At 38.9% G+C, this 25,835-nt stretch overlaps 1 protein-coding gene across 12 annotated transcripts in view; it reads left to right on the top strand.

The window, feature by feature from the left end:
* RNASEH2B (ribonuclease H2 subunit B) overlaps positions 1-25,835 on the top strand; it is a 157,773-nt gene that overhangs the window by 54,196 nt on the left and 77,742 nt on the right. For 6 of the 12 annotated variants that reach the window (XM_053665396.1, XM_053665392.1, XM_053665395.1 and 3 more), the window contains 4 exons: positions 5,515-5,579; positions 7,328-7,433; positions 10,490-10,571; positions 12,327-12,369. In XM_053665396.1, coding sequence (XP_053521371.1) covers positions 5,515-5,579; positions 7,328-7,433; positions 10,490-10,571; positions 12,327-12,369 — 296 coding nt within the window. Of the gene's footprint in view, positions 1-5,514; positions 5,580-7,327; positions 7,434-10,489; positions 10,572-12,326; positions 12,370-15,075; positions 16,267-18,430; positions 18,854-25,835 lie in introns of those variants that run through there. The other 6 variants (XM_037133198.2, XM_037133203.2, XM_037133201.2 and 3 more) reach the window with 5 other exon arrangements.

Here is a 25,835-nt window from a genome sequence, read left to right as displayed (position 1 = left end):
AGAGTCCCATAAAAAGGTTGGACCCAAGAAAGCACACACCAAAGTACATCATGGTTACATTACCCAAGCAGCAAGAGAAAAGGAGACAGTTATCTACAAAGAGTTCCCATAAGACTATCAGCTGCTTTATCAAAAGAAACTTTGCAGGCAAGAAGGGGCTAGAAGGAAGTGTTCAAAATCATGAAAGGCAAGGACCTACATCCAAGATTACTCTATACAGCAAAGCTATCATTTAGAATGGAAAAGCAGATAAAGTGCTTCCCAGGTAAGGTCAAGTTAAAGGAGTTCACTATCACCAAGCCCTTACTGCATGAAATGTTAATGGGGCTTATCTAAGGAAAATAAGATAAAAAATATGAATGATACAATGACAACAAACTCCCAACTATCAACTGAACCTAAAAAAAAAAACCCGCCAAAACTAAGCAAACAATTAAAACAAGAACAGAATCACAGAAATGGAGACCATATGGCAGGTTATCACTGGGTAGGGGGAGGGGGCAAATGAGGGAAAAGGTACAGGTAATAAAAAGCACAAATGTTAGTTACAGGATAGACAGTGGGAGGTCAAGCATAGTACAAGAAACGGAGAAGCCGATGAACTTACAAGCACGACCCATGAATGTGAACTAAGGGGGAAGGATGTTGGTGTGAGGGGAAGTGCAGGGTGGAGGGGAATGAAGGGGAGAAAAAAGTGGGACAAGTGTAATAATATAATCAATAAAAATATATTTTCAAAAAAAACTTTATTCATTAAAAAAAATAATGTAGCACAAGCCTAGATTTGTATTAGTTTCTGCTATTTTCATGAACATGTTCTCATTTTTTCTTAACTAATATTAAGTATTTATTATGAGCCAAGTGTTGTGTGCTCTCTGGTTTGTATGAATCATGCCATTTAATAGTGACTTCTCAAGGTGATAATGTGCGCTGCGAACGTAGGAACCAAGAAAGTATGGCTTAGAGCCTATGTCTCTTCTCAAAGGGTATTTTTGAAGAGGGAAAGGAGTAGATGGCAAGGGACTTGGGAGTGGGAGAGAAGAAGGAAACTGGCAGACTATAGAATGTTCTCTCAGGGAATTTAGAGGTAGAGACATGAGGAAGTGAGTAATCAAGGTAGTATTTCTTAGGAGAGACCTGAGCAATGAGCTTCTTTGGAGATTATTTGTCTTAGGCAGTGAACAGCACTTACTTTGTTTTATTTTTTACTGTAACTCTGTTGTGGTTGTCCTAACTTTTCTACCTTTGCCCTCTTCCACTCAGCCCACCCCCTGCTCCCACAGTCAATCCCCACAACTTTGTCCAAGTCCATGGGTGATTCATATATGTTCTTTGACTAATTCCCCTTCTTTCCACTGGTACGTCCCTCCCCCTTCTCCTCTGACCACTGTCAGTCTTTCCCAGTGTTTCTATGCCACTGGTTCTATTTTGTTTGTTAATTTATTTTATTCGTTAGATTCTTCTCTTTTTTAAAGATTTTATTTATTTATCTTTAGAGGGAAAGGGAAGGAGAGAGGGAGAGAAATATCAATGTATGGTTGCCTTTCGTGTATCCCCTGCTGGGAACTGTCCTGCAACCCAGGCATGTGCTCTGACTGGGAATTGAAACACGATCCTCTGGTTCACAGGTCTGTGCTCAATCCACCGAGCTATACCAGCCAGGGCGTGATTCTTCTTATAACTGAAATCATATAATATTTCTTTCACCGACTTGGCTTGTTTTATTTAGCATATTCTCTAGTTCCATCATACTGTCTCAAAAAGTAGGAGTACCTTCTTTATTTCTGGTGCATAGTATTCCGTTGTCTAATGTACCACAGTTTTTTGATCCACTCATCTACTGGTAGGCACTTAGGCTGTTTCCAGCACTTGACTATTATAAATAATGTTGCTATGAACACAGAGGTGCAGAAGTTCTTTTGAAATGGTGATTTGAAATTCTTAGGGTAATTCCCAGTAGTGGAATCGCTGGGTCAAAAGGCAGTTTGATTTTTAGTTTTTTGAGGAGATTCCATACTGTTCACGATAACTGCACCAGTCTGTATTCCACCGACAGTACACTAGGGTTCTCATTTCTCTACATCCTCACCAGCACCTGTTTTTTGTTGTTGTTGATTTATTAATGATAGCCATTCAACAAGTGTGAGGTGGTGTCTCATTGTGGTTTTAATTTGCATCTCTCTGATGGCTAGTGATGTTGAGTATTTCTGTCTCTGGGCCATCTGTATGTCATCCTTGGAGAATGAATTGTCTATTCAGGTCCTTTGCCCATTCAGTGAGCAGCACTTCTAAAGATCCATTGAGCAGTGCATATTTTTTTAGTGATTGCTGTATGCTCTTAGAATTCCCCAACTGTACATGGAGTGGGACATTGTTGCTAGGGAATTCATGTACAGTTTCCTCTACCTGGTTCTGCAGCAGGCTGTTTGCCTAGGCAGTCCTAGAGAGAGCAGATTTTGCACCTTCCAAGGTACAAAAGTCCAATTATCAAACTTGTGACAGGACGCCATTTGCAGTGGTGTCTCCTTTTGTTATTTAGTGGCAGATCCTGAGGAGAGAGGTGCATAGGTCCCGTCATCACTCCAACCTGCCTTCTATTGCCCACAGTGTTGACAGCCACTGGCTGAAATGGGAAGGAAATGTTCAGGGGCTAAGGCCAGGGACCTGCCAGCCTCTCTCCCATGCAAACAATTTAGTGAACTCAACAATTTAACAGACTAGAGAAAAGCGATCCCTGAAGAAGTGGTTTCCATTTCCCGTCTACGATTACAGAAGAAAGAGAAAATGTCATTCTATATAATCTCAGATGACTCCCACAGAGTCACATGTGAGCATTTGCTCCTGCCCTTAGGATTTCCAATGGTTACAGGATAATTCCTGTGTGGAAACAGGAAGTTGGATGTGAAAGTGCCACCTCTGCTGATCATATAGAGACCAAGAAACCCCATGAGTGAAGTGTTACCAAGGAAGGAGTGGTTCATTGACATAGTAGGTAGATTGTGAGGACAGGAAGAATAATTTATAAGACAGGTTGAAAATATCATAAATTTAAATTTCCTTGAAATAGCAATGATTATACTGTAATATGGTGAAAGATTTCCCTTGACAAGGAAGGTAAGTAAATAATTCCACCAGAAATGATTTTTGTCTGGAGTATGTTATGTTGCTTATGTATAAATGCCTATCATTTTTTTCCATTAATCCCACTATGTCAGTACTGAGTAGCTAAATATACATATTATGATATGGAATAAAGTTTCTAGGCATCTACATTTAATTTCAGTTTTCTTTTTTGGAATTTTCATTTTTATTTTAGAAAAGTAGTTTCCCATTGAAAACATTGAGGTGATATTAAACTTATGTAGAAAAGTGAAGTTTTCTTCGCTTGTTAATTTTCTATCTAAAAATGCCCTTTTCTACAGATTTGTTTGTATAATCTGATGATTTGCTTTAATTCCCACTCATTTAATGGTTAGATAAAACATAAGGTACCCATAATGATTTGGAACATAAGTAAACAAACAAACAAAAAACATGAAGTACCCAAAATCTGTTTTGGAATTTTTTTAAAATTTTTTTATTGATTATGCTGTTACAGTTGTTCTATTCCCCCCTTCATTCCCCTCCACCCTACCCCCCCATCCCCACCATTACCCTCCCTTTAGTTTATGACCATGTGTCTCAAGTCCTTTAGATTCTATATTTCCCATGCTATTCTTGCCCCCCCATCTATTTTCTATCTACTGTCTATGCTACTTATTTTCTGTACCTTCTCTCCCCATCTCCTCCTCCCACTCCCCTGTTGCTATCCCTCCTTGAGATCTTCATTTCTATGTTTCCACTCCTGATCTAGCTGTCCTTTTAGTTTGCTTTCGTTTTAGGTGTGGTTGTTAATAACTGGGTTTGCTGTCCTTTCACTGTTCATGTTTCTTTAACTTATTTTTCTTAGATAAGTCCCTTTAACATTTCATATAATAAGGGCTTGATGATGATGAACTCCTTGAATTTGATCTTATCTGAGAAGCACTTTATCTGTCCTTCCATTCTAAATGAAAGTTTTGCTGGATAGAGCAATCTTGGTTGTAGGTCTTTGGATTTCATGACTTGGAATGCTTCTTTCCAGCCCCTTCTTGCCTGTAAGGTCTCTTTTGAGAAATCTGCTGACAGTCTGATGGGGACTCCTTTGTAGGTGACTGTCCCCTTATCTCTTGCTGCTTCTAGGATTCTCTCTTTCATTTTAATTTTGGCTAATGTAATTATGATGTGCCTTGGTGTGTTCCTTCTTGGGTCCAACTTCTTTGGGACTCTCTGAGCTTCCTGGATTTCCTGGAAGTCTATTTCCCTTTGCCAGATTGGGGAAATTCTCCTTTATTATTTGTTCAAATAAGTTTTCCACTGGTGGCTGTGCCTTTCCCCCTTCTGGTACCCCTATAATTCGGATGTTGGAGCATTTAAAGATGTCCTGGAGGTTCCTAAGACTCTCCTCATTTCTTTGAATTCTTGCTTCCTGACTCTTTTCTGTTTGGCCATTATTTGCTTTCTTCTGGTCCACTCCATTGATTTGAGTCCCAGTTTCCTTTTCATTGTTATTGGTGTCCTGTGCAATTCCATTCATTTCAATTAGTTTCGCCTTCATATATTTGTGTAATTTGTTGCTATAATCAACCAGTTCTTTGAGGATCCTGATCACCAGTGTTTTAAACTGTGCGTCTGAGAGTTTTGCTATTTCTTCATCGCTTAGATCTATGGGTTCTGGGGCTTTGAAATCTTGGGACATTTTTGGTCTGTTCTGGCCCTTTAAGTGAGAGAAGCGGCGCCTCAGACTCCCAGGTCGCTGGGTTGTGATGCTGTATGTGGGGGCGTGGTCAGACCGGGGAAATGGCGGTGCCCTCTACTGCCGCTTGCCTGGGGACCTGCCGGGCCCTGGTCCTACCGCCCATTCCCTCGCCTGTCCGCTCGTGCACAAATGGGCGACCTCAGTCAACCCGCAGCACCGCTTCCCCGCTGTCTCCTCCGCGGTCGCTCGCCTGGTGGCTCGCTCGGTCGCTCACTAGGTCCAACCCTGCGCCTGGATTCCGCGTCTGGATTCCGCGCCTGAGACCGTCTGACCGAGTCCTCCTGTGCAACCCCACTTCACCAGCCGCTGGTTTCGCCCCTTACCGGTCAGGCTGAAGAATTTGTTGTTAACAGACTTCCGAAAAGTTCAATTTTCTGTGTTCTGGCTGTGTTTTCTGTTGCTAATATTTAGTTGTCTCTAAACTTGGTTGTGTGAGAAGGCATGGCACATCCATCTATGCCTCCATCTTGGCGGAAGTCTGTTTTGGAATTTTTTAATGTCTCAAGTGTACTCTCAGGTTTGCACATTGAGTTTTTCAATTTAAAATATTTTGAATATAAAATATTTTATATGAAATACAAAATATTTAAAAATCTTGCATATGATATAACCTTATGAGTTTTATTTTTTGTTTAACCTACTGTGTTCAGTGTTTTTTTTCTTTTAATTTAATCCAGAAATAGACAAAAAGAAGTATTACAAGTATAGCAAAGAGAAGACATTAAAGTGGCTGGGAAAAAAGGTATGGTACCTCTAGTACCTATGACAAAAAATTGCAATGATCCTTTTTAAAATTCTAAAGAATCTTGTATTTCCAACTAAGTGAGGAAAACTATATAAAGATATTCAATATGAAAAGAAATCTTACTTTTCACCATTCCTATCTCATTTGTCTCTGGAATTTACTAGATACTGTTTTTCTTTCTGTTTTTTGTTTTTCTTAGTTAGTTAGTTTGTTTGTTTGTTTGTTTGTTTGTATTTGACCTACAGTGACCTTTCATTTCCACATGATTTTCACCACGGAATTAAGGAAGTTCTTGCTCTTTGTTGATGGAGATCTGAGGTTTCCAAGCTACAAAAGTAACAGGCTTATGTGCATTAGCTGTGGCTGGCCCTGCAGGTATCTCAGAGGTGGATGTTGCTCCCACACAGCCAGGCAAGGGCTAAGGCAGACTGGATTCAGGCTTAGAGGAAGTGTGTCCCACTCTGTCTGAATGCTAAAGAAAGGTCATCTTCCAGGCACACCCTGTACCTTAGTGGTCCTAAGGAGTAGACTGCATATAAGATCTCTCAGTGTTTTCAGACTGATTTAATAAGTTGCAACAGTATTTTTCTTTTAATGGGATAGAATAGCGTATAATGGCTAGGATATTAAAATTTAACAGAGTAAGAGCAAGAATTAAGTATGGCTCTATGAAACATATTTTTATATATGTTTCCATATTGACTTGCTGTGTATTTCTTATTCTGGACTGTGGCTAAAAAAAGAAGAAAACAAGAAATACTTCGAAAGCCATTGATCTAAGGATATAGTATACTTTCACATTGATTAAGAATTTCACCAGAGGAGATCTATAGTTGACAAAGTTTTTGCAAATTCAATGATACCAGTAGTTAGAGTACTGATTTCTAGGATTCTTTTCTATCTTTTAATTTTATGAAAAATATGTTTGTATGTCATATGTTACTGGGTACATTAAGAGCCTTGGAGCATGCAAAGGAACCTTGTAGTATTAGACTTCTACTGTACAAAGTAGTGAAAAGATCTTAAAAGTGCCCCTATGTTTCACTTTTCATTCACCTTAGTATTAGTCTCTGTAGGTGAAGAATGAGTGTAAGTACCGAACAGAATCCTGACATTTAGTTTTTGCCTTCAGTAAACGGGTAATGACATGAATGGCAAAGTGAAGTTTACATTTATTTTCTTTTCTTAAATTTCAAGGATTTGGGAAATTTATATTATTTTGTTTAGGAAATAATTTCATATAAACTTTATGCCAGGTTTTGTTCTAAGGGCCTTAAATATAGGGTGAGAAAGAGTAGGTTTATAGTTGTGAGTATGTGAAATACAGAGTTTATTCTTATATTATCATTTATTTTTGTAATATTTTCCATATGAACAACTGTAAACCTACTTTTCTCCCACCTTGTATATTAACTCACTTAATCTTAATAACAATCTTCTGACATAGGTAGCATTTTTATCCCCATTTCACTGAGAAGTTAAGTAATTAGCCCATGGTCACAGAGTAAATTTAAGCAGCCCAATTCCATAGTCAGTACTCTCATACTGTGTAGCCCTTAGGAAGTCTATGTGTTGAGATCATCCCAAAATGCTATAGCTGCTGCTCAGACTTTGTCCAAATGTTCAGTCATTTCTTATCTTCTGATACCTCCTGAAGAAATAATTCTTCCTGAATCTTAAATGGATTGAGGACTATCTGGAGTTAGTTTAAAATACCCTAGTAATTCCCTTTGGTTATTTCATAGGTTAATCAGACTATGGCAGCATTAAAAACCAATAACATCAATGTTGGTGCTCGGGTACAGTCAAATGCATTTTTCTCTAGTCACCAGATTTCCAGTGACAAGGAAGGTAAGTAAATAACTTCATAAATAATATTCATCTGAAGTATGTTGCTTATGACTAAATGCCTGTCTTATAATTTCAAAATCTTAATGTCTCAGAAGCTTCACATTCTTGCCATTGTCTTCTTGTCTTGTGTCAAGTGTGCATTTTTTTCCGAACGTAATATTTCTATCATCGGTCACTTCTATCACTAATGGATACTTTAATCATTCACTGAGCAGATATTTATTTTACACTAATAATAACAACCCTAACAACTCTGGCTTTAATTCATTGAGGGTATATTGTCTGCCAAGTCTTTTACTGAATTGTCAGTTTACACACGTTATCTTACCTGACCCCAGTAAGTCTCATTTTAGAGTGAGATTCTTGAGTTTGTGTTCAAAGTCTCACCACTAGTAAAGGGTAAAACAGCTACCAAGGAGCCAAATTGACTTGTAAGCCCACATTCAAGCTTCTTGTTATACTGTTTGTGTAGCACACAGTGTCCAGTGAGCTGCAGTTGCAAACACAAGAAGTATATGTCCAACTGTAGGTCTCAATCCTTTAATTTTAGATAAAAATTGATTTAATTGGCAGATTTTTATATTATTAAGGTACATTCTTTTGCCTCAGTACGCTCTTATTTTTATGTATATGTTGAGTAAAACACCTATATAATGCAATTAACATTCTGAAATGGTGGGACAGAAATTATTCTGATTTTAAGCTTCAGTTTAGCGTTTCCCTGTTCTAGGTATACAATTCTGAAATATCTGGCTTTAGTCATAAAAATAAGTAAAAATTAGGAACAGTGCCCTGTTTGTGATGGATGGTAATTGAGGCAGTGTTTGATTTGCAGAAACATACCTTTGTCTGAACACAGCACAGACAGATGATAGATGACTCCAGCCATTCAGGGAGTGGTGGACAGTGCCCTTGCCATATGGAGTTTACCAGCTGTCAGGGTCTTTGGTTGGTTTTAACAAAAGAAGAGCTGGCATTGAATCAGATAAATTGATGAATGAATGGATAGATGTATAAAACCATTGTTTGTTTGTATAATAGGAGAAGGGATGTTAGAGGTTATTTAGACAGATGTCATTTTAAAAAATAAAAACCTCTTTGTCTCAGAGAAGTCGATGACTTATCCAAGGTCACTCATCCCGGCTAGTAGACCAGGTCTTCTGCTCCCAGTCCAGTGTTTTCAGTTTCAAAATATAAGGGTCTGGGTTTAGATATATTTCCATTTAGTGTTCTAGCAATAAAGTAGCTTTATACTCTTTGTTTTAGTTCCCTTTTAGATATTTAGTTTAATATGGTGCCACAAGAAGCAACCAAATGATACATTGGCCTTCTTTAATTTGTTTTGTCTATTTATGACTCATTGAATAATTTCTAGCCCAGAGAACCACGAGCATGTTTTGAAAAGAATTCAGTGATCCCTTGCATTTCAGCGTTGGCAGTGAAAATCTCTTACTGAAGACTTTTTAAGATCAGGTGGTCCAAGAAGCAAACATTTTCTAACAAATACTGAGGCAGCCCTAGCCAGATGACTCAGTTGATTGGAGTGTCTTCCCTACACCAAAGGGTTGTGGTTTCCATCCTGGATAGGGCACATCCCTAGGTTGCAGGTTTGATCTCCAGTTGGGGCTCCTACCAGAGGCAACCAGTCTTTTTCCTTTCCTTCTTTTTTTTCCCTCCCTCCCTCCCTCCCTTTCTCCCTTTCTCCCTTTCTCCCTTCCTTTCTTCCTTCCATCCTTCCTTCCTTCTTTCTTTTACATCCTCACCCAAGATACATTTATTGATTTTACAGATAGAGAGAGACATTGATTGGGTTGGCCCTCCCCTCTGGCTCCAATTGGGTCTCGAACATGCAACTTACACATGTGTCCTGACTGGAAATGGAACCCACGACCTCCTGGTGCATGGTAGGGCTCTCTAACCAATGAGCCACTCAGCCAGGGCAAAAGTAAGTCCTTAAAGGACATACTAGTTAAATTGTTATTTTAACTTGAAGTCAGAAGAGAAAGAAAAAAAAGAAGCAAATAAATATCTGAGCAACAAACCTGGAATTGTTGTTATTGATAGATATTTTCATATACCAATATATACAGAGTCCATATATCAATATGAAACTATATTCTATATATTGATCATTTATATTCTCATGTGATTATTCCATCTTTGATTATCTCCTAGTACCTACATAAAATACTGAATTAAGGAACAGGGCTTTAAAACAGATTTTATTTTCTTATGTAACTATTTAATTAATACTTAGTACTAAGGATCCAGATACTTTTGATTGATTGATTGATTGATTGATTTTAGACAGAGGAAAAGAGAAAGAGAGGGAGAGAAATATCAATGTCGTGGTTGCCTCTCACGTGCATCCTGCTAGGGACCTGGCCCACAACCCAGACATGTGCCCTGACTGAGAATCAAACTGGCAACCATTTGGTTCACAGGCCGGCATTCAGTCCACTGAGATTCACCAGCCAGGGCCAGATACTTTTCAGTTAATGATTATACACTCTACTCTACTTTAGTTTTTTACATTTTAAAGCATTTTATTAGTTTGGAAGTATATATAATGTTCAGGACTTTTATACAGTAGGAACTTAGTAGGTATTATTTCTCTTAAATGAGCATACTTAATACTCTTTGATGATTAGATTTATTTCTATTTTGAAAAAGATCTAGAAACAATTAGTCTTTTTCAACAGACATGAATATCTCAGATGGTTACAGCTAATTTTTGAACTTTATTTATATTCAAGAGCCTCAATTAAGAAAATTCTGAATTTTGGCTTTAACTATCATTTAATGGGCATCTACTGTGTTGTACTTGTATTATTTGGTCATATCTTTGATAGTCTTGTATGGTTATCCATCATATATCACTTCACTACTTTGGTAATACTAACATCCCCATTTTAAAAATGAGCAAATGGACAAGAAGCTTGAATCTTCAAGGCAAGCTAGAGCCGTAATTTGAACTTTGGTTGACTTTAAATCTATCACAATTATTACTGTTTTTTCTTTCACTCTTTATTCTGTTGTTTTGTTTTGTTTTCCAGAGAACTATATTTGTTATGCTCATGGTCTCGTATCTGATTATATCCCTAAGGAATTAAATGATGACTTATCTAAATATTTAAAGTAAGTATTGTTCATCTTAAGACACAATTAGGAAGTACCTTTTTAATTCTTGGTGTTCTACCAATAAAGTTTTTTATGGCTTATCACTGTTTCTGATAAGAGATTATTTTTTAGTTATGTCATAGACTCTATAGTTTGGAGGTGATTTTTAATGGATATTCATTGATTGAAATGAATTGATTTAGTGGTTACTGATTGGAACTTGTGTTAAGATTAGAATTATGGGTTGGTATGGTTGTAGACAGTAAACTGTATTAAAATTTTATCCCCAGTTAGACTTAACAAATTTGATTCTTTCTGATCATTGTAATAGAAATGAATGAAGGTGGGAAAGAAAGAGTGGATGGAATGTAGAATATTTTTAGAAGTTACATTTAAAATTTCTGTACCATCTTCTCTGTCATTAGATGTTCACTAAGTACTTTTATTACATCCAGAACTTGGAATTCAAAAAGGGAAAAAGCACTATGTCTTTGAGGGCAGAAGGGTTTAAGAATGACTTGATTTGTGTTCATTCCTTCATAAAGATTTTTGATATGATATGAAGATTTTACCTTAGGCTGAAAAAATGTTTTTTCCAGATTTTAGTAAATGTTCAGAATTTATAACAGTGATGATTTAATAGCTTTTCCTCATCCTTAGAACTTTTTTCTCTGATACACAAAAGTAAAATGACTTTTTTAATAGATATAATTGCTGTTTTTAGCAAATTGCCTAGGTCTTTTAAAAAATAGCGGAAACTGGTTTGGGTTAAAGATTTGGATGAAAGATAAGTCTATTAAAGTTCTCTGTAATGGAAGAAAGGTACATTTTGTGTGGCTTTTGTTAGTGGTTAATATGAGGAGGGATAATCTGAAGAGGGACCCCCCAAAACTGGAAATTATTTATAAAAATTGTGTATTCTTACTTGTTTAAACTTTAGTCACTTTGAAAGTACTCTCCATTTGTTGCAGTAAGCCTATCACGACATTTTTTTTTCCATTGCTCAGAACAGTTTTTGAACTTGTCAATTTTGATAACTTTTAGTGCTTCTGCCATGTTTTTGTTTCACTTCTTCCACATCAGCAAAATATTTCCCTTTGAGGACTTTTTTCATCCAGAGCAGAAAAAGTTGCTTGAGGCAAGATTGTGTGAATAGACAGGGTGGGCATGTGGGTTATGCCATTTTTGGTCAAAAACTGCTGAACACTCAGCACAGTGTGGGCAGGTGTGCCTGTAAATCATCCATCATGAAATGGGCAAATGCGTTGATTGAGTCTTCAAAAAAATTCACTAAAGCTGAATGCAGCCTCTCACAGCAATACCAACTGGTACAGTGATTCAGAAGGGTTCCTAGGACACTTACCTGTGGGGGAAGCCTGTACTACAAGGTACTCACTCTCCAAAAGACAGTTCTGGGTTTTTTTTGGTCCCACCTTGTATAATTTTAACTTTTAAATATATGCTAGATTCATTATATGTGGAGAAACGATACTACAATGCTGAAATGCAGATTTATAGTCTAAAGAAAAGCAGTCAGTTTCAACAAATGAGTTCTAATTTTATTTTTTAGTTCACACAATTCCAATACAAGGTATTAAGTAGTGAAATGAAGATTTATTCATTTAGTTAAATTTTACTCTACACTGAGATGATTGTACAATATATGGAAGTGAAGCTGTCAGAAGAAAGTAGAACTTACTGAATCTTGCTGGCCCAGGCGTTCTTTTCGTCTATGAAAAACCATGACTATAATTCTTATTTTTTACTTCTTAGGCTTCCAGAACCTTTGGCTTCATTGCCAAAGCCTCCATCAAAGGTAAGAAGCTGTGACTAAGATATTTTGGGGGACCTAGAACAATGTTATACTTTTACCACATAGGTTTAGTTTGTTGTAGTGTATTTTAAAGCATACTAAATCCATATTGCATGGAGTGATGTTAAGTGGAATAAAGATCGTACTGGACTCTCCATCAGTATTTTATATTTTTGTAGCTTTTACCTGAATAATAAAGTACTGTGAATACCCAATAAGAGTTGGTTAGCCAGAAAACTATATAAAAATATAATAGATATAATGATAATTAAATATTTTTATTAGCTAGACCCTGTAATTTATTAATCATCAGGAATACGAAACTTTTGCTAAATCTAGTAGTCACTGGCACAGAGATGCATAGAGCATGGTTTTTGTAACACAAAGAATCCTTTGAGCAAGGATGACCATACTTTATTTCTGCACTTGAAATGATAGGTACAATTTGTGTATATTTGTCTGTCAGTGGAAAGCCTTTTCTTCTCTCAGATATTCTCAAACTGCCACCCATAGCTCCTCTGCGCTATGTGCTAGCAGCTTGTGTTTTTCTCACAGATTGGGAGAGTGGAGAAGCCAATCATAGACCACACCTTATGACACACTATAGTGTCCTTCAGTGTAGGCCTGACCTCCGAGACTGAAAAATAAATATGCACCAGTTTGTCAGTGAGGTCTTTCTCCTGCCAGCAAAATAATAGAAACCTTATAATGCGAGGTGGACATGTTGTGGATGTTAAACTTTTCTTTTTTCCTGACTTCAAGATGGCCAATATTCTCAGGATTTTGGGGGGTTTTTTGTTTGTTTTATTTGGAGGTGGTGGAAGCTCCCAAAACATTTATTACTTTGATGTTTAGAAATACAAGGAAATTTCCAGTGCATCATTGTGAGTTGTGGGCCACTTTCAGCCAGTTGTCAAAGTTGATTCATCTTTCATTCTCTGAAATAGCACTGGGCCAGGAAGTCAGACCCACACTTCTTCCAGTCCAAATAGTCCACTGTCTCCAACAGTGGCACTTAGGAACAGAGACATAATTGTCTAAGAGAATGGGCATATTTGTACCTTATTTATTTCTCTCCTTCCAAAAACCATGTTCCTTTCTCCCAAATATCTGTCTTTCTGCATAACTTTGAGTTCGTTCGTGAATGGATCTAACCCTATTTTGAAGGTTTTAGCCTTTTTTCTCAGACCTAGTTTTCTGTTTCCTTATTTTAATTTCCAAACTTTCAGTTGTTTGTGATTTCTTCATTTATGATTTAGCTGAGGGATGAGCAAACTTACTTTGTAAAGGCCAGATAGTAAATATTTTAGCCTTCCTGAAGCAGATGGTCTCTGTTACAACTACTCAAATCCACTGTTGTGATGCAGAGTCAGCCATAAATAACTCATAAATGCACCAGTGTGGCTGTGTTCCAGAAAAACTTTATTTATGAAAGTAGGCAGCCATCTGGATTTGGCCATGGATAGTAGTTTGCCAAGCCCCGATTTAAATCTCAGCATCTTGTCTCTCCTAAATCTCAGCCCTCCCTCCTGGATTATTTTAGTTGCTTTTTAAGGTCTCTTACTCTATTGTGTTTTTCTGGGGTTCCAGTGAACACATTGCATACTGCACTAGATGATGTACCATAGTTTAAATGAGCATAGTATAATTTTTTGCTAGCTTTCCTGTCTGTGTCCATGACTTGATTGATTTTACAGTAATTTAGTTTATTGTTTTCAGGAAGTATGTTCCAGTGGCTCCTCTTTATATCTGTGTTATGATTGATAGCATGGAGCCTGTCATCCTTAATATGTTTTGCATCATTTTCTTACTATCATATGTTTGCCTTTGTTTAAGCTCAGCTTCTAATCCTCACTCCATCCATCTTTTGAATTTATCACTGTCAGCTAGCAAAGCTGAATGCAATCAGTGGATTTGGAGATGTTCCTGAATTTCTTCTTGCAAATCATTTTTAAGAATTGTAAGGCAAATCCATTCTAGTGTTAATTCCTTTGGTACTCTGTCATTTGCTCTTCTCTTTCCAGAACTATAGCCATTTAGTCATACCTTTTGTTAATGCCTTTCTGAGCCACATTTCTATTTCTTCTGAAACATTTCCCCAAACCCACAGTGATTCAGTCTTTTATTGTAACAAAAAAATATAAGTAAATATAACAATTATGGTTTTCTTCCAACATATTCAGTAGCAGGCTAGGAATAACATAAAACTACTCCAACCATTTTCTTATTTGCAAATAAAAATGGCTACTCCAACCATTTTCTTATTTACAAGTTCTTATAACTGGTGTCTTGTTTGATAGTGAACTATTAAAGCACCTGAACAGGTCAGTCATCTTATTAAATGTTTAACATTTATAAGGAAACATCTTTCATCTTAAGCTCTTCTCATTAACATTTTTTAATTTGACTTACTAGTGAAAAGTAGTGACTATACCTATGTGTTTATGATGACATCTGTATTAGTATATTTTGCCACAGGAGGAAAGCAAACATCCTCATAACTTTAAGCTTTTTTGTGGTGTGAAACTATTATAGTCTTTGTGATTACCTCTGAGTTCTACTCTCCCTATTGAAGATACCTTACTAGTGAAAATATGCATCAGCTAAACACTGTCTTAATTTTAGTAGAAACACATGTTAAAGTTGGTTGTTCACCTACTGTGCTGGTACGAAGTTCACATGTGATAAACTTATCTTTTTCTTTTGAAGATTCATTTTCTGGAGGTTGCTGTGTGGCCAAGCAGTTTTTTTTTCCTTTATGTAATATAGTACCAGGTGCCTCTCTGTTGTTCTAGAGAAGAATTTCAAGACATGTACATGTGCTGTGGCATCTTTTAGTACCAACTTTACCAGTTCTTTGAAGCTGGGATCAAAATTGTATTTTCTAGGGTCGATCCATGTGGGGTCTTACCACTCTGTTATCCACAAAGAGCTTGAAAATCTGCAAAATTCTGAGCTAGGATCACTGTATAGTCAATGTTCCATTTAAAGACATATCTGCCCTACTCTTTGCCCTTTACATAATAAATGTGGCATGATTCCTTCTCTAATGAGAACATTAAGACTAAGTCTACCTCTTGACAAGATTCTCATGTACATGAATGCAAAATACTCACGTGAAAGGTGAAAATATGAAGTAAACGTTGACTTAGTTGCATTGGGCCTAATGGGAAAAGGGCTTGTACAAAAATTGAGATCTCTCCCTAAATATTTTACTAGGCAGCCTTAAGTTATTTGCTTAACATTTCTCTCCTTCCTTTTCCGCTGCATGCTTGATTTGCAAAGTTGTTCTTATTTGGATGAAATGAGATTATTGAATTGAAATGTAACAACATGAAGTTATAAAAAGATGGTGATAATAGCTATTCCTAAATGAATATTATACCAGCCCAAGAGGTGAATGAAGAGGAGGTTCTGGCCCTACACAGCTGGCCTCCTTAAAGGAAACTCTCATCTTTGGTATCATTCCTACATTCACGCCCTTAAACTGTCCTGGAAGTCAGCAGTCCCTATGCATGGTGCATGCAAAGTATGTGATCATTACTACTAGACTGCCTAGAGACTGGGGGTGGGACTTGCTTAATTATTTACCCCCATTACCAAAACTGATCCTCAGAAGGGCTGTGTGGCTTAGTTCCCTAGATAATAAGCAAAATGTAGAGGAACTTATAAAAAAATAAGCACTTTGCAGGGTCAACTGCTTCATTTGGCTTCATTGTATGTCCAAATTGCACATTGGTTCTTTCTAAATGGATTGATGTATCAAGGTGATATTTTATACCACTTCACTGCTCTAACATTGCAGAAAGTAAAATTATCACATGAACCCATAGAAGCAAAAGAAGATTATACTAAGTTTAACACTAAAGATTTGAAGACTGAAAAGGTATGTGTGTCCAGGTATAGTGACATACTCTTTCTTAACACTCAATGAGTGTATTGCCTGGGGACATCCAGGAATGATTGCATACTTGACTCTAATTTTATAGTTTTAACCATGAACAATTATTAACTTGTGACTTAAGTTTATTTCTGTGACTTAATCATCAATTCAAAATTGTGAATGACAATGAAAATGTCAAGCAAGGAAGCCTTTAGGAATCAAAGAAAAGCGATATGCTTAGCAAGAATGTGCCTAAACTTTGCCTGTATTCTAAGTGATAGTGGGACAGAGGGAGGGAGCTGCCACACATAATGTTTTTTCAACTCAATGGTCCAGGAGCCTCCCAGAAATTATAATTGTTAATAACCTCAAAATTTAGTAATCACTCTGACAAATATTTTTGTAACATTTCTTATTAAGTTTTATCTTGTACATGCATTATAAATTTATATTTATGCTTTTCAATTGGTATTGGTGTGTGTGTGTGTGTGTGTGTGTGTATAGTTCTGCCCTTTTCATTTATAACTGTGTTGTGAAAATATTCACGTTATTAAGCATTGTTTGAAAATGTATTAATTTTTCATCATATTACTCATTTTATTTCATCATATGAAATATAATTTATTTAGTCATCTCCTTATTTTTGGACACAGCTTAATTTTTTTTGTTTTTATGAAATGATACACATTGATAGTCTGCATCTCTGATTTCATTAGACACAATTTAAAACTAAGAGTAAGATACACGTATGAAATGGTTTCTGAAAATGTAGTAGAAATTTGTACTCACAACTATTATTCCTGCTGAATATTAATCTTACATTCTTGACAACATTTAGTATTATTCATTCTTAAAAATGTTTGCCTATGTAATTAGGCTGCATTTCCTTAACTGTAAAGTTAGTTGTTTTTCAAATGCTTATCAGCCATTTACATTTTTGCAAATTGTCAGTTCATGTCTCCTGTCTGTTTTTTATATTGGGATAGTAATGTTTTTCTTGTTGATTTGTAACAGCTCATTCTAAATTAAAGCTATTAATACTTTTCATGAGATATATTTTCATTTTATATATAGTTTTAAGTTTTTCTGAGGATTAAATATAGAAATGGTCTTGTTTCTGATTTTCTCTATTTTTATGCATAGAAGGACCTTGCCCATTTCAAGCTGGTTTAATTACCACTTAAAGTTTTTAAGTACATTTTATTCATTAATCTATATGTAATTTATCTGGGCATGTGATATCAGAAGATAATCCAACTTGAGATGTAACTAAATAGCTGGTTATCTCTGTGGTTTATGTAAGCAGGGGCATTTTTTAGTTCCTCTGTTAGAAGTAATTCTGCCATACACTCTAACTGCTCATTGTATCTCCTTGGACACAGCATCAGTGAGGTAAGGGGTTGGATCATATTGTCAGTTTTAATGCAAGGGATGACTTATCTCAGAGACTGTCACTTTTCACTATCCAGTGAAAATTGTAAGTGACAGGTATGAGAAGCAAAATTCCAGGGATCCTAATACTGTGCCCTTCAAAGATACTTTGCCAATGACTCACAGTTCCCAGGGAGGCAACTGACTTTTTTTCTTTGCTGATTCCTATTATTTATGCCTCTGCTACAATGTAGCAAAAAAATGATAATATGCAAGGCAGGGGTATTTGGAATCAGCTTTTTGGAAAGCATTTTGTGTTTGGAGGGAAAAAGGGCAGCTAGCTGATCTAAGATGCTTTGCAATACAGGTTATGTTTTGACTATAATAACATTGTCATTGATTTCCCATGGAGCCACTGAATAAAGTCAAATGGTAAATTATTGTGAATTATTCATCATGTAGAAGACTGTAATTCTTCCCTCTGACGGTTGCTGCCTGTGTCAGTTCCAGTTTGTGTTACTGCACTTAGTGTACCCTCCAGAATTATTCCCCCTAAAGTAAACCTTTGATTGTAAAATTCTACTTCTTAGAAGACAGCAGTTTGTCTCCTGCCTCTTCTAACACATTTTATCTCTAGATCTGAATTAATAGAAATCAGAACTTTTTTCAGTAGTCACTGTCTTATGAAGCATATTAGTGAATGCTTAACTCCCTTAAAGAACCTTGAGACTTGCATGATCTGGTTTGATTTGCTTGTGTGATTTGTAAATGTTGTATTTGAAACAAATTTTCTCTTATTTTCATTAACAGAAAAATAGCAAAATGACTACAGCTCAAAAGGCTTTGGCTAAAGTTGACAAGAGTGGAATGAAAAGTATTGATTCTTTTTTTGGTACAAAAATTTTTTAAAAAATTGGAAAGATTTGAAACTTTGAAAATTAAATCCAGCAAAAATATTTGTCTTTTACAGTTCAATTTTTGTCCTTCTTCCATATCACTGTATTTATTTCCTGACCCTCAGTCACCACACTTTGGTGGGGGAAGCAGTTAGTAGATTCATTTGTACATTTTGTTTTATTCGAATTTTATGTTCTTGAATAAAATATGGGAAAGTAATTGTATAAATGACTTGTGGACTTTGGAGTCTTCTTTGGCATAACTGAAAAGTAATCAAGTGACTAGAATTAACCTCTTAGTATCTCAATTTCCTCAATAAACTAACATGTGACAATATGTGAGTGTGTGCCTGTTACTTTGTACAACTTTGCCAAATGGTAGTCATAGCAATATGGTTTTCAGTATATTGAGACAGCTTTGACTTTTGTTTAATGTTTTGTTTGTTTGTTTGTTTTACGAAGAGACTAGTATAAAACAAAAATTGTAGTCTCCCAACTTTTCATTGCCCAAAGGTGCATTGAAATACACCCAGAATACACCCAAATGGTGCATTTTATAATAGTTTTTAAGGAGCATAAGAGGGAGGACAGGGGGAAGGGGTAGTTAAGGAGTATGTATAAAGGACATATGGACAAATGGAAAGCCAAAAACAGGTAGTAGGATTGGGGGTGGGAAATGGGGATGGATGGAGTGGGGTTGAGTGGGAGAGAAATGGAGACAGCTGTACTTGACCAACAATAAAAAAATACACAAGTATATAAATTTAATATGTAATAAATATATAATACATAATAAGATATTTTCAGCCATAAAAATATTTTAAAAAGGAATTATAATTTTATAACCTTTTCCCTTGATAACATCATTTTGTGAGCATTTGTCCAGACTATTAATATGCTTTTTTAATGATAATAACTTTTAATTGTTTGGATATTTGATTATTTAATAACCATGACCCTGTTTGGGGTATATAGATTATTTTCAAGTGTTCATTATTTGAATAATCAGATTATATATAAATATTTTTCCACATCTTTTATTCTTTTCTTAGAATGGATCTTTAGATGTAGGCTAACTGGTTCATAACTAAATTCTCCAAATATGTATTTGTGGGAATATATTTCACAGAAAGTTTATAGTATCTTGCACTTTAATAAATGGTAGTGTGACTTCTTATCTTATTAAATGCCACCTTGTTAGCTTTCAGTGTTGTCTTTGCATATAAGTGGGAAAAGGCATTTTATGGTAGTTTTAATTTACATTTACCTGATTAGTAATGATAGTACCAGTATATTTTTCGTGTTTACTGATCATTTCTCATCTCAGAGAGAGAATTACCTATTTAGGCCCTGTGTTAAATTGTTGGGAGTGTAAGAATTTTTTAAATTGACTCTAAAGGTATTTTGTTAACTTAAGAAACATTCAAACCTATGGAGAATTTTTGGTGAATTTATTTGAGCCAAACTGAGGACAATTGCCAGGAAGCAATATCTCACCAGAATGAGAAATGCTGTGGAGAATGGCAGTTTAGCACCTTATTTTATACTATAGAATCAAAGGAGGGGCCATAAGAGGCCCACTGGTGATAGATTAGGGAAGCAGGAGAAAGCAAAGTGGGGGAAATCTCTGATATTGGATAAAAGGTGAAATAATGGACACTTTTACATAGGTGGGTAAGGGATAGTTGTCAGTCAGCAATTAACATGATAAGAATAACAGTGAGGAGATTGGTGGTCTCAGCTTGATCCCAAAAGGGGTTTGGGAAAAAGGGAAGTTACTTTGACATCTCAAAAGTATGTTATCATAGATGCAAAAAGACAATAGACAGGATCATAGATATGTTATCATAGATGCAAAAAGACAATAGACAGGCTGTTAAGGTACAGATTGACCTTTGTTAGGGAAAAATACTGGCCTAGGATAGGACTACCCACCATGAACTGCTTTTTATTAATACTGTATTTTGCCATATAATGTGTACTTTTCTGCCCAAGTTCTTGAGGGAAAAATAAGTGTGAGCATTATACATGGGTAGTAATTCCGTATCTATATAAATGTTTTTAATTCTTTTATTTATGGTTATGCATTAAAAGGGTAACTCTAGAAAGCAATAATGTTATCCATATATAAAATAATACCCTGGAATACAATAATAGGTTTTGTTTCTCAATATAAATAAATAATTGAAATAAAAATTTGAATGAAAGATTTTCTTTCTGAAAGCATGAGACAAAAACATGGGTGTGCAGTATACATGGAAGCCCATTATACAGAGCAAAATACAGTAAGTTTTAATTTTAGACCTGAAAGGTTTTCTTAGGCTCCACCAAGGAATAAATGCCAATCAGCCACAAAGTTAGGCAGTATAGAGCTTTATTGGGGTTTGCGTACCCGGGCAAGGTTCTTCGGTCTGCAAAGTGGGGCCGAAGAAGTTGCATCGAGCAGGGTTTGTGGCAGGATTGTAGCAGGGTTTTATTTTGGTTGGCTCTCTTCGTGGGAGCTGGGAATTGGTCCCCTTTGAACAAAGTGGCAATATATCATTGGTGGCTCTCCTCAGGCTCAGGTTGCTATGCAGATATCCATTTTAGCAAAGCCCTTCGTTTGGGCTCTCTGGTTTGACGTCAGCTGTCTTTTTCCGGTTGTAGTTCAGCCACCATTTTGTCCTACCCCACCCATCCTGACATTCCAACCTCTTTGATAGGATAAGGGAGGTCATGTTTGATCCAGCTACTTCCTGCTGTCGGGATCATAGAGGGGAGAGGCTAGAGGCCAGCCGTTTCTGGTTTGTCAGGGAGGGGCGAGTAGGTTTGGGCCTACCCTGCTGAGCCCAGACTCCAGCGGAAATTCCCTGCCTCTCTGTGAATAGATGGAAAGGGTGAGAGGGATTGAGAAGACTAAGGGAGGGAGCCTGTAACAAAGAGTCCTGCAGGACAGTAAAGGCTTTTTACACTAGCTTGGGGGATGTGAGGGGGCCAGTAGGAGTGTCCTTGGCCACTTCATACAGCAACTTGGCGAGTAGGGCAAAATTGAGGACCCAATGTCTGAAAAATCCAACTAGCCCCAAGAAAGAGAATTTGATCTCTTGTCATAGGTGGTTGGAGATTACAGAGGAGTTGAGTGTGGTCCGCTGTAAGGCTGTGCAAGGTAGGCGAGAGACCTAAGTAGGTGACTTGCTGGCTTGACAACTGAGCCTGGTCAGGAGAGACTCGGTATCCTTTTTGGGCAAGGAAGTTAAGGAGATTTGTAGTATGTTGTCTGGAGTCCCGTATAGTGGGGCTGCAGAGAAGGAGGTCATCTACGTATTGGAGGACCTTGCTGGAGCCTAGGTCACAGGAGGCTAAGTCTCCTCCTGACCAAATAAATGGGGGCTATCTCTAAACCCTTGCAGCAAGACTGTCCACCTAAGCTGTTGTGACAGAGCAGTGTTAGGGTCTGTCCATGTGAAGGCAGAAAGAAACTGGGACTCTGGATGTAGTGGGATAGTGAAGAAGGCATCTTTGAGGTCTAGGACTGAGAAGTGGGTTATATTAGGAGGAATGTGAGAGAGAATAGTATAGGGACTACTGGGTGGATAGGGATGACTGCTAAATTGATGAGTCTAAGGTCCTGGACCAGGTAGGTGGTAAGCTCCAGACGGTTTTTTGACTAGGAGAATGGGAGTATTGTGCGGAGAATTAACAGGGACAAGAAGTTTCTGGTCTAGGAGGCAGGTGATGATAGGCTGTAATTCTTTTAAGTTTGCTTGGGAGATAGGAAATTGGGATCGGGATGGGAAATTGTCAGGCCGTTTTAGGCAGATGATGGGGGGCGGGTGATAAGCCATGGTTGGGGTAGAAGTGTCCCATACTTGTGAGTTGACAAGTGAGGGGAAATGGGTGGAGCTGGAGGAGGAGTTGGGTTTTTCAACAGCGGGAGCATAAGGGAGGAGGAATGGGCTGGGTTTTGCTCTATCTGAAGGGTGGTGCCTAATAGTTGGAGAACATCCCTTCCTAGAAGCAGAATAGGGCAGGAGGGTATGACAAGGAATGAATGGGAAAAGGGAAAGCTGTCCAGACTGCAGCAAAGCAGGGGTGTTGCTATGGGCGAGACAGGGCCCCGTCAACCCCCATGACTGAGATCTGGGAAGGAGTAAGAGGTCCTGAAAAAAATAGTAAAACAGAGTAGGTAGCTCCCGTGTCCACTAGGAAAGAGATGGACTTACCCGCTACCTGCAGCATTACCCTGGGCTCGGCAAGGGTGATGGGGGTCTTCAAGTCCGGGCCACTCTGAAGTGCGGCCAGGGAAGTTCCAGCGCTGCCAGGGAAGAATCCATACCTTGATTGGCTGGTCCCCCACCGGGGACGAGCCTCTAAGGGGACAGGCAATCCTCCAGTGGCCAAGCTGTTGTCAATCAGGCAAGGCTTCGTTGGTGGCTGAGGTTGAGGACACTGGCAGGCCCAGTGCCCTTCTTTGCCACACTTGAAACAGGCCCCTGGTGGGGTGTTTTGGGGCCCCGGACTTAGGCTTTGCCCCCCCCCCCCGCCCCCGTGCCAGTGTTTGCCGTGGGCCGCAGGGCCTCTAGCATGGCTTGGGTTTGCAGGGCTACCTTTTGCTGTAAGCGAGCCTGGCAGGCAGCCTCAGCCTCTGCTTCCCAGTTACTGAAAACCTTAAATGCCATATTTTACCAGATCTCAGATGGGGGTTTGGGGGCCATCCTCGGCCTTTTTCAGTTTCCTTCTAATATCTGGGGACGACTGGGAGATAAAATGAGTAGCTAAGACAGTGGCCTCAGTGTTAGAAGCCAGATCAAGGCGGGTATGGAGCATCATTGCCTCGGTTAGTCTGTTGAGAAACAGTGCTGGATTTCCCTGGGGCCTTGGCTGACCTCTCTGAGCTTATCATAATTGACTGCTTTCTGGGCAGATTGGTGAATACCTGCTATCAGGCACTCGACCATTAGGTCGCGGTGCCTCCGACCCACCTGTCCTACCTGGTAGTCCCAGTCTGGTTCTGCCTCTGGCAGGGCTTCAGCCCCTACTGGCAGGAGGGGATTGGTGGTGTGGGTTTGGTCTGCATGAGCCCTAGCTGCAGTCCCGACGCAGTCAAGCTCATCCAGGGTCATGGTGAAAGTTAAAATGATGTGCAGGTCATGCCATGTGAGGTCATAAGCCTGGACTAGGTAGTGGAATTCCCTGATAAAATTGGTAGGGTTAGTGGAGAATGAGCCTAGGCATTTTCAACTGAAGAGAGGTCAGTTAGTGGAAAAGGGACGTGGACCCAAACGACACCTTGTGTTTCCGCCAATTCCCAGAGGGGACAAATATGGGAGTCTAGGGGCTCTAGATTCAGGCGGGAGCGAGTATGTGAGCTAACCAGGGAAGGAAGGTCTTCAGAAGGAGGGAGAGAATCCAATTGAAAGGGGAGGGCCGGAGCTGAGTAGCCCTTGGTGGGAGCTGATAAGGTGGGGGAGTGGAGGGGAAGCAAGATCTTCAGGGGAATCAGAAGAGGAGGAGGGAGGATCTGGGGCAGTAGGCTTAGGAGACCTGACAGGTTCAGGGTTCCCTCAGGTGAGGAGAACTTGGGCTGTGGAGCATTGGGTGCACAGATTCGGGCGGGAGCACAAGCCCCAACAACCCTGAATGTAGGGGACCTCAGACCATTTGCCAGTCCGTCTGCAAAAATTATCTAGGTCAGTAAGGGTAATGAAATCAAAAGTGCCTTCAGGGAGCCAGGTTTCACGATTACTGAGCTAATATAACGGCCAGGCCGTAGTGGATAGAAAAATCAGTCGTTTTCACTTGAGGCTGGGGTCAATTGCTGGGCAATTTTTCAGAAGATACCCTAGAGGTGACTTAGGATCTGGCTTGGACTTCTGCCTCCCCATTCCTGGTCCCATGAGGATCATCAAATGGGAATCGGCATCCCTCAACCCAATCTGCTGATCCGGTCTGGTAAAAATGGGGTTCTGGGTCCAGGGACATCTCCTCCAGTGCCCAGAACCTCTCAGCGGAGGGAGAGCAGCCTCTCCCAGAAGGGTCACCCCAACGCAGCACTGTGGTTTTGGTATGAGAGCAGTCTCTCCCAACAGACAGGGGCCCGGAATCAGCGTTTGGGGACCAGAAACTTAAGGGCAGTGGCACTTAACCTGGTTCTTAGTCCAGACTGGTGGGGAGACCGTGAGGCCTCCTCGGGGAGTAGGGAGAGGAGCAGTCTTCAGCAGACAAAAACTCCTCCCAGATTTCGGCACTAAATTAAAGGTTTTCGTAGGCTCCACAGAGGAAGAAATGCCAATCAGCCACAAAGTTAGGCAGTATAGAGCTTTATTGGGGTTTGCACACGCGGGCGAGGTTCTCCAGTCCACAAAGTGGGACCGAAGAAGTCCCACTGAAGCAGGGAATGTGGTGGAGTTTTATTTTGGTTGGCTCTCTTTGTGGGAGCTGGGGATTGGTCCCGTTTGAACAAAGTGGCAATATATCATTGGTGGTTCTCCTTGGGCTCAGGTTGCTATGTGGATAACTGTTTTGGCCCGTCAAAATGACAAGCCCATCGTTTTGGCTGTGGTTTGACATCAGCCAGTTTTTCCAGGTCGTAGTTCAGCCACCATTTTGTCCTACCCCGCCCATCCTGACAAGGCCATCCTTTGTGGTTACTTTAGATCTCTGAGTTTTTGTAAGACTGCCTTATAGGCCTCCCCTGAGCTTGTCAGGTTAATAGGTGGCCCCTTTTTTTCCCCACAATCTTATAATGTTAGGTTACTGGACCAGGGCCTGGCCCTGAGTGGCTGTACCCAGGGCCAGTTAGTAGGGTGTGGGTTCTTGACTTCATGTAGGAAAGATTTTACAACACCAAGTCCAGGCAACTACACGTGTGTTTATTAAAACTGGGGGCACTAAAACAGTAAGGGCTTAGCATAGAAGAAGCAATAAAAGAGCCTAGGCTGGGCTGCCTTAGCTCACTGGGAAGTCAGAAAAAAGGGGACTTTGGAGACAGGTTCTGGAGATTATTCTGTGATGCAGACACCGGCCTGCAGTGTCCGTGTCATTATGGATGCAATGAGACATTCACACAGAACTACCGAAAAGGGACAGCATGGCTTTTCTCTCAAGGGGAGCAAAAGCCTTGGCCCTTGCCCTGACCGGCCTTTGTTGGATTTCAAGGCACATTACAAGATGGTCCTCAATTACTATGCACAGGTTGCTTCGGGTGGTTACCTTTTACAGAAAACGAGCCAATGGTGCTAATCACATCACAGAAGAGGGATATTTGCGAATGAAAAGGCAAAAGTGATTGAACCAGTTACACTGTCCTTGGAAGGTTTAGTATGGATTTTAGAAAGTTA

Source organism: Artibeus jamaicensis, unplaced genomic scaffold, assembly GCF_021234435.1.
Source record: "Artibeus jamaicensis isolate MK-2021 breed Jamaican fruit bat unplaced genomic scaffold, CSHL_Jam_final contig_410, whole genome shotgun sequence".
Lineage (NCBI taxonomy): Eukaryota > Metazoa > Chordata > Mammalia > Chiroptera > Phyllostomidae > Artibeus > Artibeus jamaicensis.
Note: the sequence above shows the minus strand (reverse complement) of the source record. Positions and strands in the feature narration are given on the sequence as shown.